Source organism: Mytilus edulis, chromosome 7 (assembly GCF_963676685.1).
Source record: "Mytilus edulis chromosome 7, xbMytEdul2.2, whole genome shotgun sequence".
In the NCBI taxonomy this organism is placed as follows: Eukaryota; Metazoa; Mollusca; class Bivalvia; order Mytilida; family Mytilidae; genus Mytilus; species Mytilus edulis.
In genome coordinates, this window is record NC_092350.1 from 37,864,133 (window position 1) to 37,877,432 (window position 13,300).

Below are 13,300 nucleotides of genomic sequence, written 5' to 3' on the forward strand. Positions count from 1 at the left end.
CCTGAATATAATAAAAGTAGGGAATCTATTTAACCAAAGAACCAATTGATATTTATCAAATGACTACCTCTTAATTAGCCTGAATATAATAAAAGTAGGGAATCTATTTAACCAAAGAACCAATAGATACTCATCAAATGACTACCTCTTAATTGGCCTGAATATAATAAAAGTAGGGAATCTATTTAACCAAAAAACCAATCAATATTTATCAAATGACTACCTCTTAATTGGCCTGAATATAATAAAAGTAGGGAATCTATTTAACCAAAAAACCAATCGATATTTATCAAATGACTACCTCTTAATTGGCCTGAATATAATAAAAGTAGGGAATCTATTTAACCAAAGAACCAATTGATATTTATCAAATGACTACCTAATAATTGGCCTGAATATAATAAAAGTAGGGAATCTATTTAACCAAAAAACCAATCAATATTCATCAAATGACTACCTCTTAATTGGCCTGAATATAATAAAAGTAGGGAATCTATTTAACCAAAGAACCAATTGATATTTATCAAATGACTACCTCTTAATTGGCCTGAATATAATAAAAGTAGGGAATCTATTTAACCAAAGAACCAATCGATATTTATCAAATGACTACCTCTTAATTGGCCTGAATATAATAAAAGTAGGGAATCTATTTAACCAAAGAACCAATCGATATTTATCAAATGACTACCTCTTAATTGGCCTGAATATAATAAAAGTAGGGAATCTATTTAACCAAAAAACCAATCAATATTTATCAAATGACTACCTCTTAATTGGCCTGAATATAATAAAAGTAGGGAATCTATTTAACCAAAAAACCAATCAATATTTATCAAATGACTACCTCTTAATTGGCCTGAATATAATAAAAGTAGGGAATCTATTTAACCAAATACTCAACAATGTAAATGATGTTTTCAAATAAAAAAAAATTGTATGAATAAACAAGTTTTTGGTTAAAAAATAAGACAATAAATGGGCATTCTTTTTGTAAAAATCCTGAAATTACAATTTACTAACAAGCAATGTGACAGATGAAACATGATTTATGTAAAACTTATACCAGACCTGGCGTGCATAAAATTTTGGAGTATGATTATCGTATTCAGACTAAATTCAACCAATCAAAATTGTGGATTTTGTGTTTTGAGTCAGATATAGTAATCTGAGTACTGAGTAAAGTTTTATGACGAAAGGCCCTGAATTTAGTACTATTGTTTGACTTGTTAAGGAGTTCTGTTGATGTTAAGGGAGATTTTATAACCATATCAAGCATTATTATAATTACATTATTATTGTAGACATTGATGATAAGAAAAGAATTAGCAAAAGATCCTCAACTACAAAATGAAAGCTGGGATAGATTTTTGCCAAAATTTAAGTCTAAAAATATCAGTAAGAGGAAACAACCCATGAAGAAGAGAATTAAGAAAATATATACACCTTTCCCACCTCCACAACCAGAGAGTAAGGTAGGTTTTTATACGACAGCAAAATTTTTGCGATCCTATATTGGTATCACGTCTTCGTCGTCATCGTCAGCATCGTCGGAAAATGGATGGTTTCCGGATAATAACTTTAGTATAAGTAAATAGAAATCAATAAAATTTTAAGACAATGTTTATAACCACAAAAGGAAGTTTGGGATTGATTTTGGGGGTTATGGTCCCTAAGGTTTAGGAATGAGGGACCCACAGGTCCCCAAACAAGCATTTATCTAGTGTTAAGTTGTGTATAAGTATTTCAATTGTTCTTAAATGTACCACAATGTTTAATATCATAAGTAGAAGGTTGGGATATAATTTAAGGGTCTAGGTATAAAGGGCCAAAAACAAGCATTTTTGTAGTTTCAAGACAATAAATTGGAGTTATCTTTCTTTGTCCAGAATGGTTGTTGAATCACCTAGAAACTAATGCTTTATGAAATCTTTGAAAATTGGAGTTATCTTTCTTTGTCCAGAATAATAGTTGAATCAACTTAAATCAATGCTATATACAATATACAATGCAATATTCACTTTTACTACCAACTGATAAACTAAAGCAATCTTTACCATTCAGTGATTACAAGCACTTTGATTACCATTTGATTATTCAACAGGGTTATGCCCCTTTACAAGTTGAAAAAGATCATTTTTGGAATAAGGGAAAGGGGGAGGTGAAAAAAAAATTGGGGGGGAGTCAATTTTTCTCATTTCAGATTTCAGAAATTAAAAAGAAAATTTCTTCAAATACTTTTTTTTTTGAGAGGATTAATATTCAACAGCAAAGTGAATTGCTCAGAAGAAAAAAAAAATGTTTAAGCTCATTAGACCACATTCATTCTGTGTCAGAAACCTATGCTGTGTCAACTATTTAATCGCAATCCAAATTCAGAGCTGTATCCAGCTTGAATGTTGTGTTCATACTTTCCCAAACCATTCAGCGTTCGACATCTGCGGTCGTATAAAGCTGCGCCCTGTGAAGCATCTGGTTTGTTGTCATTAAGATGTCTGCTTCATGTGTAGGGATAATTAGTGTCAATCTAATGAAATTTTTTGCAGCTTTCATACAAGTGAGAGGTTTAGCTAGCTTTAAAACCAGGTTAAATTCACCATTTTCTACATAAGTCAGGAATAGGATAGTTTGATATGTTTGAGCTTTTGATTTTGCAATTTGCTTAGGGACTTTTCATTTAGAATTTTCTTCGTAGTTCTGTATTTTTATTATTTTACTTTTTTCATACTCCGATAGTGAATGCTGAGTTTCATCAATTTGGAATCCATTAAGCTGTGAAGTTGCTATTTTAAGGACTAAAATAATTTTGACATAAGCATCTTTAACCAATATACTAGAACTAAAAGATGAAAGTATTAGTGATATTGTTGGAGGGTCTGCTTGCCTTATTGATAGGGTTGAATGTTTATTTTGTCTTCTGCTTTCAGGTTGACAAAGAACTTGCTTCCGGTGAATACTTCCTGAAGCCCAGTACCAAAAAGGCAAGGAGGCAAGCTGAGAAAAAGGTAATCAATTAATTATATGATTATACACAATGTTAAAATAAAAATAGACATAAAATATAAAAAAAATCTTAAAAATATATTTTTTCATATTTCTGATTTCTATTGTACAATTGTCAAATTAACCAATTTTAAATTTCTGTTTTTATGCCCCATTTTGGCATTATTTTTTCTTGGTCTGTGCATCCCTTCGTCTGTTTGTTCATTCATCTGTCCCGCTTCAGGTTAAAGGTTTTGGTCGAGGTAGTTTTTGATGAAGTTGAAGTCCAATCAACTTGAAACTTAGTACACATGCTCCTTATGATATGATCTTTCTAATTTTAATGCCTAATTAGAGTTTTTACCCCATTTTCATGGTCCAGTGAACATAGAAAATGATAGTGTGGATGGGGCATCCGTGTACTAGGGACACATTCTTGTTTCAAAATCATTTCTGTTTATTATTTGTTTTTGAAGAGAACGAATAAAAGAGGATCTGTGTATTGAATAAAACTTTAAAATGAAAACCAATTTATGCAATTAATCATGATAATCAATACAACATTTCCAGCCATTTATAGGAAACTCTTAATACACAAAAAATTGAAAAAGCTAAATTAAGAAGAAGATTGATTAGGAACACTTAACCTGCACAAACAAACGAAAATTACAGAATAAAATGTTTAAATTATAGCCTGTTTGCTATTCCAATGAAAAGATGATTTTGACTATTTTGAACACTAATATTAAACAAAAAATAACCAGTAAATAATTTTAATGATTATTGTTGAATTTTATAAGGAAAAACAGAAAGAAGCAGTTGAAAAGAAACAAGACAAGAGAGCACAAGCATTTGTTCCTCCACAAGAGACAGGAGAGTCAGCAGCAAAGAAATTAAAGAAATCAGGTTAGTTGTATTTAATGCCTACTCACTTTTAATTAAAATATATATATAGATTATTAAAGATTCTTTAGGCAAGAATGTTCGTCCTGAACATGCATGAAATATTTGCCATTGGACTTAAAGCAACCCATAATCAATCAATCAATCAGGCAAGAGGGAGTATTCAATCCCATTGAAGAGCTACATGTAGCCAAGAAATATCCTAGGGTTTGAAAAACCTTTGAAAATCTGTTTATCGCTATTTTCTTAGGCAACATCAGGAACATATGCTTATGGCGTCATACATTATATTTCTACTCTACTGAGAAAATCCTATATAAGTTAGGTAGGGTGATATGAAAAATGATCACAAAAGAAAAATCAAGATAAAATAGTGATAAATTGTTTTATTTTATGAAATTGATGAAGGGAGTAATATGAAATTAATCCATAATTGTTTCTAAATATTTAAAAGCCTCTATTAAGATACATCATCAAAACTGCTAGATTTGCACTAGATACTGAAAAAGTCTTATGTAAACTACATCTTCTAAATGATTAGTTGATGTATTGCTCCATTGTAACATGAAATGCAATTACTCCCCTACAAATACATATTTAGGAAGTATGCATTCTTAAAAACTCAATTTCTACATTACCCAGTCATTCAATTCAACGTATAACCATGAAACATAATGCAAGAATTTGGTGTCTTAATAAAGTACTACTTTGTATTGGTAAATTCATATTCCAAGATGGATAGCATATAACAGTTTAAATGTACTTAATAATGGCTTTGTGAATTCTAGTAACATATTCATTGTTGCTTTATTTTAGATGATACAGTCAATGTTGAAGAGTTGAAAAAGAAAATCAAGAAAGCTCAGGTAATTGTTTGTCTGACTGTTTAAAACACCAATTTCAACTTCTTTTTTGAGACTAGCTGTGACTAAGTCAATTTGCCTAAATGATGTCATTAAACAATTGTCTCGTACTGTGTAAAACATAAGCATGGTGGCATCAGAAATGTAAGGGAAATTGCTATATAGATATGCTTTATCCCATCCTTATATCAAGCCAGACAAAATAAGGATTTAGCCTATCAAGTGTTTTTTCCTAGCAACTAAGAAGAAAAAGAAAAAGAGAGACTTTGGCTGCACTTATCCATGATAAGTTATATTTTATTCATTGTCTGTTAATCTGTATTTATACCCCACCCACCGGGTTGCGGAGGGTATAATGTTTTTGACCCGTCCGTCAGTCCTGTTTCTTGTCATCGCAACTCCTCTAAAACCATACAACAGAATTTCACGAAATCTTTTTAGATAATAAGGACATACTATGTAGTTGTGCATATCGACAGGAAATTGTGATTCAATTTTTTTTCTCAGAGTTACACCCCTTTGAAATTATTTACTTTAGATTACTACTGCAACAGTTTGTCATTGCAACTCCTCTCAAACCACACAACAGAATTTCACGAAACCTGTTCAGATAATAAGGACATACTATGTAGTTGTACATATCGACAGGAAATTGCGATTAAATTTTTTTTCTAGGAGTTACGCCCCTTTGCAATTATTTACTTTAATGTACTACTGCAACAGTTTGTCATCACAACTCCTCTCAAACCACACAACAGAATTTCATGAAACCTTTTCAAATGATAAGGACATATTACGTAGATATGCATATCGATAGGAAATTACGATTCATTTTTTTTCCAGGAGGTATGCCCCTTTGAACTTATTTGCCCAATATACTTCTGCAACCTTTTGTCATCGCAACTCCTCTCAAACCACACAACAGAATTTCATGAATTTGTTTAGATAATAAGGACATACTATGTAGATGTGCATATTGACAGGAAATTATGATTCAATTTTTTTTTCTTACACTTGTTTTATTTCTCAAAGGTTCTTTAATTTTTTATTGTCAAATTCTCTGAACTGACATACCAAATTAAACATAATTTTGCAGAAATTAGTTGTACATAAAGATGTTTGGTTTGGTTTCAACTGAAATGAAAAAGACCAGCAAGAGCAATTATGGAATCTAAATTGTTATTTTTTATATTTCAACTCTTCACACAGTAAATAGTCTTTTCTGTAAACATTTGATTGAAAGATGAGTAAGAGACCTTTACAACAATTCTTGTGTTGAATGGTGGCTCAATAAGTTACTTTTGAGTCCTATGGAAATTACGTTTTCATTTTGACCATGATAACTATAATAATAATAATCTATTTTATTACTGTGTCACATATTGATTGACATACATATTATACAACAATATTAAAACATACATAGAACAATCAATACCCAGCCATATCATTTGGCTTATGATCTTATATCTATAGCCTAACCTGACACTTAAATATTTGGCAAAGATGCCAGATAGGTTTATTTATATTACAGTATGAGTAAATGGGTCCTGTCATAGATATTTTTCTAGTTTTGAATAATTGCTTCTTTGTAAATTGAATTCAAAATCCAGATAATAATGCATTTATCTCTTTTATTTCCTAAAATGTTATTAATTTTTTTTTTCAAAATAGATTCAAATATGTATATCTAAAACACATCAGGGAAAACATTCCTAAAGGACAAGGTACGATAAGGCCCCTTTTTGGCCCCCCTATTTTCTCATTTTTCAAATTCTGTTTTGGAAAGCTACTTATCACGTTAAAATATTCCCTTAGGTTTAAAGTTTCTTTGGATGAACTTCAAAACCGTTGATTTCAAAAATGGGGGAGCAGAGGGGGGTAAAAGGGGGAAAAAAAACGCCAAAAGAAGGAAAAATTACGATTCTTGGGATACGATTGCTTTCAAGCAATCTGTAGACTTATACCAGTGGCTCAGGACAATGCCCTCACGTCAACCGTTTTACTCTAAACATTAAGAACATCTCAGATTCTTATGATTGTCTTGCTTTTAAAGTTAAATACAAACAAAGGGATTGAACTTAAACAACTTTCCTATAATGTTCTTTTCATAATCTTCATGTTTGATATTTCCCTTTACTTATATGCATGTTTTTAACAACACGGAAAATCGGCAGAGTTAAGCAGTATTTATATTTAGTGTTTTTATAAATTTAGAAACACGTCAGAGGGAAGATCCCAGTTTTTGATAAAAATGCAAGAGTTCTCTGAATTCCAGAAATCTATTTCTGTCATATAAGAACTGAAGTGGAGTTTTTTTTATATGTCACCGTTATGAAACTGATACTTGATATTGTACTTCCATAAAGAAATAGAGAACCATCTAGGTCGTTTAATTAAAATTTAATATACGTTCTTGCTCCAAGGTTTGTTTAGGTAATTATGCGCATGCGTATAGTTTTCTGGACTTCAAGGGATATTAGCTATAAATAGATTGAATGGTTGCTCTGGATTCCCCACTCAATTTAATAATTAAAAACTCATGGGATCCTTTCTTTGTATGTCTGCTATTGAGGGTTATTGTTGTTGCATAATTTTAAATTATATGCATCATTTAAATTAAAATAAATGTATTCCACATTGTTGAGGTATAACTACACACCCCTTCAGGCAAATTGGAGTCTTCCATATTATCGTTTCGAGTTGTCTCCCTTCCGGAAGTAACTTCCGTCAATTCTGAATGTAAATACACTTCGAGAAAAATTAACTCGTTCTGTTGATATACATCGTATTATATTAAAAACGATCGCAATTTAAACCGAGGAATATGTACGGAAAGGAGTCATGACAACTGACCCAAAGGAAATTAAACATTTAAAGAGTTAGGAATAGGGTTCCTTCTAGAATTAACGTAAGAAAATAGGTGATAATTAAGATACGAAGTGAAATACCTTCTCTCACTCTGAGTCTCAATGACTGCTGTGGAAAGTAAACTTGGAATTTATAGTACAAAAATAAAACACAATAGGCCTAAGTACATTGTTTATACACTTTTATCAGGGATTGGCTATTTTGTAACAATTCATATTACGTAAATTACATTTTACATGTGCAGTTGAATTAGTTTTGAAAATATTATTATCTAGCTACATGTATACATGTCTCAATAAAAATAATGGCAATCGTATCCCTCAGAGCATTCTGCTCTTTGATTGGTCATTGTTTCTTAAAATTTAATAGGGTGCGCATACGTGACCCAGAGAAAATTACAGCGATTTAGACAGAAAAATCAGTGCTAATAACATTGGAATAAAAAAATTCCTAGGTCAAATTGATCAGGTAATTATCGTTTGATTGAAAAAAATAATCATATGCACAACCCAAATTTAGAGAAGAAATCTTGTACATGAAGATGTTGTATTTTTCAGAAAAAGAAGATTGGTCAGACATCTGGATCCTGACAAATAAACGGAGTTCCAACTGCAAAAAACTGTTGAACAGAAGTAACCAGGACTGCATGAGTTAAATTGACAAGACAACAATATTAGAAAACTGAATTTTATTTTGAACTGTTTGATGCAGTTTTTAATATGACAAATATTTTTTGTATCAAAGAACACTACAAATTTTATGTTATTTGTAAATTTTTGTTGTCATATGTAAACTCTAACACGAGCCATTTATAGATACCATTCGTTTTATAATATGATTGAAAAAATGTGGAAATCTCAGCTACAGAATTTTTTTCCTTTGGATAAGTATGCATTAAATATATCATGATGTTTAAAAAATGCAGTAGAAAATAACTTGATTGTACAGCTTTGTTGGGTTTATCTTTTATTGGGGGATTTAGTAATATGTATAACTGTAATTCAGATTGCTGATGGACCTTTTCTATCTAGCACAACATACATGATAATTGTGAGCGGCATTTAATTCCTTTTTATATTTCGAAGGAGAATACTAACAAAGTAAGCAAACTTTTTATTCGAATATGTATCATTGGAGTTTGATTTCACTAACAATTTCATGATGTATAAAAAAGACTTTTTTCAGTGTTCAAATTGAAATTGGTTTTGTATATATATATATATATATATTTAAATAAAAGTTCAATCATTTATTGCATTGTTTCATTGTGAATTTAATATTTCTCTACGTCTTGTCTGTGATAAATTCAACAGGAGGTTAAACAGCCTAATACCCTTATAATATCATCAAAGGTCTCACTAGTTCGGCGGAAAGTTTTTGCTATTCCAGTAGAAGTGTCATTTTCACTTTTTTATATTCAGCCATGCTGGATCTATGCATTTTAAGATTGTGCAGAATTCTTAATTGAAGACATATCATGAAACTAATTATGTGTTTTTATTAATGCAGAAACTTTATACACCATTCTAATCTTCAACTGCAAACTTTTGACATGCTGTTTGTCCTTAAATTAAGAAAAGATTGGACCAACAACCCTTTTATTTTAGATATACACTTACATATAGTTCCTTTGTAAATCAGAATTTATAATAATTTACTATTTATAAATTAATGTGAAAAAGTAATATACATCAATCTAAATACTTAGTAAGAATTTTGAAAGTATTTTAGTATCTTATGCTTGTATATATAAAAAAGAAGATGGGGTATGATTGTCAATAAGACAACTCTCCACAATAGACCAAATGACACAGAAATTAACAACTATAGGTCACTGTACGGCTTTCAACAATGAGCAAAGCCCATAAAGCACAGTCATCTATAAAAGGCCCAGAAATGGCAAATGCAAAACAATTCCAACCAGAAAACTAATGGCCTAATTTATGTACAAAATAATGAACAAAAAATAAATATGTAACACATCAACAAACGACAACCACTAAATTACAGGCTCCTGACTTGGGACAGGCACAAACATACAGAATGTGGCAGGGTTAAACATGTAAGCTGGATCCCAACCCTCCCCTAATCTGGGACCGAGGTGTAACAGTACATTATAAGAACAAACTATGAAAATCAGTTGAAAAAGGCTCAACTCATCAGATGGATACAAATAGAAATACTAGACAGAGTTGCTGTGGCAGGGTACTTAGGTTAAACATATTTATTTATAATTGATAGGGAAACAAGTAATCGCAACTTATATTAATCCCTTTCCACTTTGTGGTTGGGAATGCTGCCTTGTAGAGGCATTTAGCCTACTCTTTTTCAAAATCTACAAGGGTGTCTTTTGCGTGCAAGAGATATGGCTCTCTTAACACGGTTCAGCCATTTATTGTCCCCTTCCAATGGACTGTCATTATTTATCAAGACCATACTCGCAAATGGTGTCAAGGGAGAGCTGAAAATTCAGTCCCTTAAATTTTCTCCACAGGAAAGGAGATCAAACCAGGAACCTTTGTATTAGTAGTCTGATACAGTTACAGGGGAGCTTATGACGTTGCTAATGTATAATGTTATTTTCGCAACGTCAAATTGTGACATATTGGGAAAAGATGCATTTTCGAATGATTTTTATCATTCAAACTGATTTAATTAAAAAGGGAGTGTATGGACCCCTATTTTTTAAAACAACATTTTGATAAATATACAGCAAAAAATTGCGTTTTTTTTCTCAATTCATGACCATTTGATAAATATGAGTTATTTCTGAATAAAAAATGCATAAATGTTTATGATACTTCTTATAAAATACAGAAATTACCGATTTGTGTTTATCTTTTAAAACAAAAAAGTATGTCTTTCTTTCGAAAAGAAAATACGGTAAAAAAAACTGAATTTTGAGCAAATATACATAATTTCAACTTCATTTTACTTAAAAAGTAGCACACGAAGGTATATTTTTTTATCACATATTTAATTTAATCAGATAAAAAATAGTCTATATGCAAATTTTCATCAACTTGTAAATACAGGATCAAAACTGTATCGTATGCCCTTAACCACTACACCACGGCTCTCCTATACGACTGGGTAGGTGTGGAAGCAGGACAAGTCGCCCCACTGGCAAGTCGCCCCACACCTAGTCGCCCCACTTTTTCACCAACTCGCCCCACTTAAAAAAAAACGCCCCAACCTGGATCACCAACTCGCCCCACTTTTTAAAAAATTTAAAATATAAAAACTCGCCCCACTTCAAAATAATTTTCGTATTATTGAAGAATAACTGTAACTTTTTTAAGATTAGTTATTTGCATAACAATTGAAAAGAAACCTGTTAATTGTATCATAATGCAATATATCATAATACTTAACGGATTTCAATTAACAGCAATTTGTTATCATAGCAATTACCAGATTGATTACTTTTGTCTCTGAATTTAGAATAATTCAACACTAACGAGCAATCAGAGAAAGGCAAATGTTTCTTTCAAGTAAATATCAAAGAGAATGCCTATTCATTCATTTACCATATGCGTGTGTCGTGTTTTTGTTAGTAAAAGTAGTCAAAACAGGTTTTGTTGTTGTTGACAAATTTATTGGTAAATTTTGTCTATGGTTTGAAATCAAACAAAAATGAGACATTTATGGCTTGGTATTAAAATTATAAAAAGCAAAGTAACCTTTGACATGCATTTACTATGTCTACTGTGTATCCTTGTGTTGTGTGTGACGTGCACGTGCATCCCAGACAGGAGGCACTGCAGTGTGATTCTTGTGACCGGTGGCAGCATCGTACTTGCAATTCTGGTAAGTCTTTATAGTAATACTTTATTTACTTTACATTGTACTGATGAGGTTACGGCTTTAGAAACTTACATAGTATTGTTTTTTTATATGATTATCATTCGTGTTAATAAATATTTGTTAAAGCATTAAATATTATTCATTAAACGCCAACTAGAAATAAATATTTAAAAAATATCTTAAATAAACTATTTCTAAAAGATATTTATTACAAGGATTTTTATAGCGCCTATCTAATAAACTTAAAACATTATTAAATTATTACCTTTACAATGTAATGTAGAATCATCTGCATATAAATCTATTAATGATTTTTCTATATTAAGTGGTAAATCATTAATATATAAAATAAATAACAGAAGGCCCAGGGTAGAACCTTGTGGTACCCCCATTTTTATGCAGTTAGTATTAGACATGACGTTATTGACCTTTATTATGTAGATGTGCAAACATCTGAGAATAAAATTATGTAAACACACATGATTCTTGACTTATTTTATAGAAAATTGCATATATTTACCATGACAAACACGTCACAAAAATGCTGTTCCTAACCTTTTATCTGTTTTATTTCAACTATGCAGAAGAAAAGAACAAAAAAAAAAAGGAAGCCTTTCAAACATTCTCATAAGTGGGACCAATTGGAAAGCCAACACACATTTTAGTTTAATTATTTTATTCGTAAGTGGGGCTAGTTTGTAGCCTTTAACTCTATTCATACTTGTACTATTCATAAGTGGGGCTAGTTGTGTATACCAACAACAAAAAGACACTATTCAAAGGACTTTCATTGGTATACTTAGTAAGTTATCCTGCATAGTTATATGAATGAAACTTAAATCAGAAAGATAAGTTACTAAAAGAATTCGAACAGTGAACAGGTGAAAATATCTATCTCATAGGGAGGGATAAATTCTACTTTGTAAAGGATCACTCTGATTTAAAAAAAAGGGGTGTTCTCTGAATCTGACATTATCAAGATGTTTGATTTCTTAATTGATAACATATTTGTTACGTTTGGAGGACGTGTTTTTCAACAGACTGTCGGCATTCCAATGGGAACCAATTGTACCCCTTTTCTTGCCGACATGTTTCTTTATTATTATGAGGCTGACTTCATACAGGAAGTGCTTAGAAAGAAAGATAAGAAGTTAGCAATATCCTTTAACTTACCGCTATATAGATTATGTTCTCTCACTGAATAATTCAAAATATGGTGACTGTTGAAAGCATCTATCGGATCTAATTAGAGATAAAGGATACAACAGATACAGTTAAGTCGGCCTCATAGCTTGTCTTATATCTAGAAATTGACAATGCGGATCGGTTGAAAACAAAACTTTATGACGAGATGATTTCAGCTTTCCAATTGTGAACTTTCCATTTCTAAGTAGCAACATTCCAGCAGCACCTGCATACGAGGTATATATCTCCCAATTGATATGATATTCCCGTGATTTTCTTGATAGAGGGTTGCTGCTCACAAGGAAGACAAGCTATTAAACAAAGAGTTCCAAATGGTGAAGTTGAAATCATTCCTTCGTAAATTTTACGGACGCCATCACGAGTTGGTTGACCGTTATTGAATAACCGTTTCACAGATTTTTTTCGGATATGTTCCTCAAGTCGTCACTATAATCTTCTTCCCTTTCATGAATGTGACCTACCGAATTGACTATTTACCGGATTTTTTATAACATGAGCAACACGACGGTTGCAACATGTGGAGCTGGATCTGCTTACCCTTCTGGAGCGCCTGGGATCACCCCCAGTTTATGGTGCGGTTCGTGTTGCTTATTCTTTAGTTTTATATGTTGTGTCATGTGTACTTTTGTTTGTCTGTTTGTCTTTTTCATTTTTTGCTTTCCTTAGCC

The 13,300-nt window shown here is 31.4% G+C and overlaps 1 protein-coding gene across 1 annotated transcript in view; it reads left to right on the forward strand.

The window, feature by feature from the left end:
* The window catches only part of LOC139482657 (KRR1 small subunit processome component homolog), a 29,020-nt gene extending 20,148 nt beyond the window's left edge, over positions 1 to 8,872 (forward strand). The window contains exons 7-11 of the mRNA XM_071266653.1: positions 1,305 to 1,475; positions 2,928 to 3,005; positions 3,783 to 3,888; positions 4,702 to 4,751; positions 8,177 to 8,872. Of these exons, the coding sequence (XP_071122754.1) occupies positions 1,305 to 1,475; positions 2,928 to 3,005; positions 3,783 to 3,888; positions 4,702 to 4,751; positions 8,177 to 8,209 (438 nt within the window). The 3' untranslated portion in view covers positions 8,210 to 8,872. The remainder of the gene's footprint in view (positions 1 to 1,304; positions 1,476 to 2,927; positions 3,006 to 3,782; positions 3,889 to 4,701; positions 4,752 to 8,176) is intronic.
* The last annotated feature ends 4,428 nt before the right edge of the window (positions 8,873 to 13,300 follow it).